The 4,923-nt window shown below is 34.2% G+C and overlaps 2 protein-coding genes across 5 annotated transcripts in view; one reads left to right on the top strand and one right to left on the bottom strand.

Annotated features, from left to right (window-relative positions):
* Positions 1 to 3,652, top strand: part of LOC100635821 (E3 ubiquitin-protein ligase HACE1-like) — a 16,847-nt gene extending 13,195 nt beyond the window's left edge. Inside the window, exons 16-26 of the mRNA XM_019997885.1 lie at positions 437 to 545; positions 628 to 725; positions 870 to 957; positions 1,040 to 1,189; positions 1,260 to 1,321; positions 1,416 to 1,550; positions 1,655 to 1,786; positions 1,841 to 1,936; positions 1,991 to 2,061; positions 2,851 to 2,964; positions 3,360 to 3,652. Coding sequence (XP_019853444.1) covers positions 437 to 545; positions 628 to 725; positions 870 to 957; positions 1,040 to 1,189; positions 1,260 to 1,321; positions 1,416 to 1,550; positions 1,655 to 1,786; positions 1,841 to 1,936; positions 1,991 to 2,061; positions 2,851 to 2,964; positions 3,360 to 3,462 — 1,158 coding nt within the window. The 3' untranslated portion in view covers positions 3,463 to 3,652. The remainder of the gene's footprint in view (positions 1 to 436; positions 546 to 627; positions 726 to 869; positions 958 to 1,039; positions 1,190 to 1,259; positions 1,322 to 1,415; positions 1,551 to 1,654; positions 1,787 to 1,840; positions 1,937 to 1,990; positions 2,062 to 2,850; positions 2,965 to 3,359) is intronic.
* LOC109582861 (uncharacterized) overlaps positions 1 to 4,923 on the bottom strand; it is a 17,919-nt gene that overhangs the window by 5,286 nt on the left and 7,710 nt on the right. The window contains exons 3-4 of one of the 4 annotated variants that reach the window (XR_002185255.1): positions 4,228 to 4,354; positions 3,783 to 3,845 (exon numbers count right to left, since the gene is read on the bottom strand). The exons of 2 other annotated variants lie outside the window; for them this stretch is intronic. Coding sequence is in view for 1 of the 2 variants with exons in the window: in XM_019997888.1 (XP_019853447.1) it covers positions 3,650 to 3,845 (196 nt within the window). In the remaining variant the exon portion in view is untranslated. Of the gene's footprint in view, positions 1 to 3,649; positions 3,846 to 4,227; positions 4,355 to 4,923 lie in introns of those variants that run through there. One more of the 4 variants, XM_019997888.1, reaches the window with a different exon arrangement.

Here is a 4,923-nt window from a genome sequence, read left to right as displayed (position 1 = left end):
GTACTAGTGCATGTATATGTGGTTAAATTGGACATTAAAATTTTGCAGAATGAACTTTAGAAAATTTTGAAGACAACTAAGGCAGCTTTTTAGCTAATGCGATAAACACATAAATTGTTATACTAACCTTTGGGTACTTGTCATTTTAATAGAGGAAGACAGACTTCCAATCAGAGAGAGAGAGAGAGAGAGAAGGTTCTGTGCTTTCTTTCTTTGCTTTCTGGTTGCTCTGTCTGCTGGTGTTAGTGTTGTGTGTTTTTCATGTGAATTGTGTGTCTCAAAGAAATGTTTAAATATTTTAACACTTCAAGTGAAGACTTAAACCATTAAATATTAATTGCACATTAACTGTTTTCTTTTTCTCCCTCCTCCTACTCTCCCTCCCTTTCTCTCTCTCTCTCTCTCTCTCTCTCTCTCTTTCTCTTTCTCTCTGTAGCCGTTTGAAGATCGTAAGAAGTGGTTTTATGAAAACCTTTATGATGGAGCTGAACCAAACCAGCAACTAACCCTGGTACCACAAGAAAATGAAATAATTGTAGACAGGGGTATAGTAATGTCATACATGTACATGCACATGTATATGTATACGTATATGTACATACACATTTATCGTATGCTTTCTTTTAGAGAATATTTTCACAACTTCTTGTTCAAAGATATCAGAAGCATCGGTGGATCAACTCAAGTTATCTCTTGCTATACGTTTTGAAGGAGAAGCAGGAATGGTATGGTAGCCAATTTTTATCCAAAAAATGACAAGGAGGAAACTCTCCATTGTTATTATTAAATGTATATATGTATAAATATGATTATTTAATTGTGTTATGTTTAGTATGAAGTAATATTAATTCTTTCTCTTCCCCCCCTAGGGTGCTGGTGTTCATAGGGAATGGTTCAATGACCTCTCAAGTGAAATATTGAATCCAGACTATGCACTCTTCACACAATCTGCTGATGGTAATTAACAAATTGAATTTTAAATCTACGTGTACATGTACATGCATTTTCTCTCTTTTCCCCCTCTCTTTCTCACTCTTAGGTGCTACGTTTCAGCCCAACAGTCATTCTGATGTTAACCCTGATCACTTAAGCTATTTCAAGTTTGCCGGTCGGACCATGTCCCTAGCCCTTTACCACAGACAACTGCTCAATGTCTACTTCACCCGCTCATTCTACAAGCATATACTAGGTGGGCGTGGGCGTGGTTTGTTGTTTATTGACCACACCTACTTGTGGGCGTGGTTTTGTGTTGCATATAGGTATTCCTGTTAGCTATAGAGATGTGGAGTCTATTGATCCGGAATATGCTAAAAATTTACAAGTAAGAGAAAAGACGAGTTTTATAATTATTTTGTTTGCTGTTTATTGTTTTTGTTTGTTATTTATTATTATTGTTGTTGTTTATTGTTTATTAGTGGTTACTGGATAACAAGATTGACGAGATGGACCTTGGTTTGACGTTCCTTTTAGAAACTGATGTTTTTGGCACAACGGAAATAATTGAACTGAGACAAAATGGAAAAGACATTCTAGTCACTGACAGCAATAAAGTAATAAATAAAATAGCAGATAAAATTATAATAAATTTTTTATGATAATCAGTAAATTTTTGATATAATTTTGCAAGGTAATCTGTCAATTTTTTCTTCCATAGAAAGAGTATGTCCAGTTAGTTACTGAAATGAGAATGACTCAAGCAATTGGCCACCAAATAAACGCATTCACTGAAGGATTCTATGAGATAATACCTCACCATTTAATATCATTATTTGATGAATATGAACTGGTAGGTAACAGTATCTAATTAATCTTTGATTAGTAGGGGCTGCTCCATTCATAGGAGCTACTGTTGTCTGGTCTACCTGATATTGATGTTAAGGACTGGATTAAGAACACTGATTATAATGGGTACAGTGAGGAACACCCTGTAATTAAGGTAATAATAATTATTAACTTTATAATTACAGTTTATATATTTTTTTATTTTTAGTGGTTCTGGGAGGTTGTTGAAATGATGGATAAAAAGACTTTAGCTATTTTATTGCAGTTTGTGACCGGAAGGTAAAATATTTTTATTGGGAAGTTCTTGTTGAATTTTATTGTCACGAAATCTGTGACAAGTAAAAACCCATTAGTTCCATTGTCACAAAATCCATGACAAACAAAAACCCATTAGTTCCATTGTCACAAAATCCATGACAAACAAAAACCCATTAGTTCCATTGTCACAAAATCCATGACAAACAAAAACCCATTAGTTCCATTGTCACAAAATCCATGACAAACAAAAACCCATTAGTTCCATTGTCACAAAATCCATGACAAGCAAAAACCCATTAGTTCCATTGTCATGAAATTCGTGACAAGCAAAACCCATTAGTTCCATTGTCACAAAATCCATGACAAACAAAAACCCATTAGTTCCATTGTCACAAAATCCATGACAAGCAAAAACCCATTAGTTCCATTGTCATGAAATTCGTGACAAGCAAAACCCATTAGTTCCATTGTCACGAAATCTGTGACAAGCAAAAAACCCATTAGTTCCATTGTCACAAAATCCGTGACAAGCAAAAACCCATTAGTTCCATTGTCACGAAATCTGTGACAAGCAAAAAACCCATTAGTTCCATTGTCACAAAATCCATGACAAGCAGAAAATCCATTTGTTCCCTTATCACGAAATCTGTGGCAAGCAAAAAAACCCATTAGTTCTATTGTCACGAAATCCATGACGAGCAAAAACCCATTAGTTCCATTGTCACGAAATCTGTGACAAGCAAAAACTATTAGTTCCATTGTCACAAAATCCATGACAGGCAAAAAACCCATCATTATTTTTTCCAATAGTTCAAGGGTTCCCCTTGGTGGTTTTGCTAATCTTGTTGGTGCCTCTGGTCTTACAAAGTTCACAATATCTCAATTGAATTATGAACCTAACAGACTACCAATGGCAAGCACTTGGTAAGCAAGCAGTGAAAATAATCATTAAAAATATAAAAATTGTGAAATGAATTATAAGTAACATATACAATAATTTATTCTAATTTTACTACCATTTTCTTTTCACTGTCTCTGATAGCTCCCTAGTTAAAGTTTCAGTTTTGCTAAAAGTCCCCGGTTCTATTCCCACTTTCCTCTTCTTTTTTCTTTTTTTTTTGCTTTGAGTTTTTAAAGTCATTCTGCCTACGAAATCCTTACCTTCCTATTTTAGTTGCTTCTCTTTATTGACAAGGCTGCATGCAGTGTTAATGCATGTACTTGTATACATACACATACATGTACGTGCATCTACATGTACATGTATTTTCATGTTTTTATACATGCATGATGTATATGTACATACTTATTTTTTCTAGTTTTAATTTATTGAAATTGCCCGAGTACCCAAATAAGGACATTCTTAAGGAAAGGCTCAACTTTGCACTAACTTGTGGGACAAGTCTCATTGACATCACATGACATCGTATGACATCATATGACATCATAGTAGTGCAATAATTAATTACAATAGTAGCATTTATCGTGTGATTTTAATTCATTTTATTTTTTTATAATGTGATGCATCTGTGAAATAATTAATTTTTTAATAATCATAAATAATAATAATAATAATAATAAACAAATTTTGAACAAAAATTAACGACGATTATTTCCAAAGTTTAATGATGCCAGCAGCCAACCTGCCCCTCCTCCTCTTGATGCCTCCTTCTAATGGACAGAATTCTATTGCTACTAATGGATATGAATCGTCTCTGCCCGTTGACCCACTCCCTCCTCCTCCTCCTCCTCTTGATGCTGTTTTTAACTCTCTTAAAGCTTTGACTCCTTCTATGACTTGAGAACTAAAAAGTAGAATGCACAATTAATAACGAGGACAAATTATAAAAATGGAGAAATCTGCCTATAACCACTTTTGGCAAAATTTGCTAAAGTCCCTGTACTATATAGTACACTACAGGGATTTTGGCCTAATTTTTTAGCAACTTTAAAAATTCATAAAAAATCCAGATTCGATTGGAATCACCTGAAACTTTCTACACAGCACAAGTTTATGATATGCATCAGAAAACGTTATTTTTAAAAAAATGATAACTCTCTATTTTACAATTTTGGCAAAATTTGGCCAATGCCCTTGTACAGTATAGGGGCCTAGCTTTGTCAATTTTGGAGAAATTATGTTGATCAAAATCAGTTCTACTTGCATATGTACAGTTTATGATGTACCTATAAAATATGTCAATTTTCTCAGATCCAACCCCAGCCTTCACTATACAGCTGGACTCCGAAGGATTATTGAGATGCCTGATGAACTTGTCAGTGCCTCCAGTCACTAATCTCAACCTTAGCTAGACTGATTGAGAGAAAGAGAGAGGTGAAAACAATTAAAAAATTGATCTAAATTATTATTATTATTTTATTACATGCATTATTATTTTAGGGAAATTTGGAACCCATACAAGAGCTCCTTACTAAATACAGCCACTGTTTCTAGTGGGGGCTAATAAAACAGAAAAATAGCTACAATGCATTAAAGCTAAAACGAATAATAGCGTATAGCTATAGTATTATCACAATAAAAATAGATTTTTATGCTCAGCAGGTGCTAATAAAAGCTATGACCTTAAATAGAGGGGGAATCCGGATTAATTCTCACTACAAGGCAGTCCTAATCCGCCAGGAGTGACCAAAAGAGGCTGGCAGTGGATATATAATGGAAGCCCATTAGGTCAAACACACATACACACCTGCTATACACCAGCTGGTAATATTATTATAGAGATACATCTCTTGCATATGTAGTGTATTGTGTGTGGTTGCTGTTAAGTCAAAATTACTGCATTGGAACATGATCTCTTATATTAATTGTAGACTACACGCACATCTACATATACATGTACAATTTACATGTATGACCTAAAC

This window comes from Amphimedon queenslandica, unplaced genomic scaffold (assembly GCF_000090795.2).
Source record: "Amphimedon queenslandica unplaced genomic scaffold, v1.1 AMPQUscaffold_13349, whole genome shotgun sequence".
Lineage (NCBI taxonomy): Eukaryota > Metazoa > Porifera > Demospongiae > Haplosclerida > Niphatidae > Amphimedon > Amphimedon queenslandica.
This window is presented reverse-complemented; position numbering and strand designations above follow the sequence as displayed.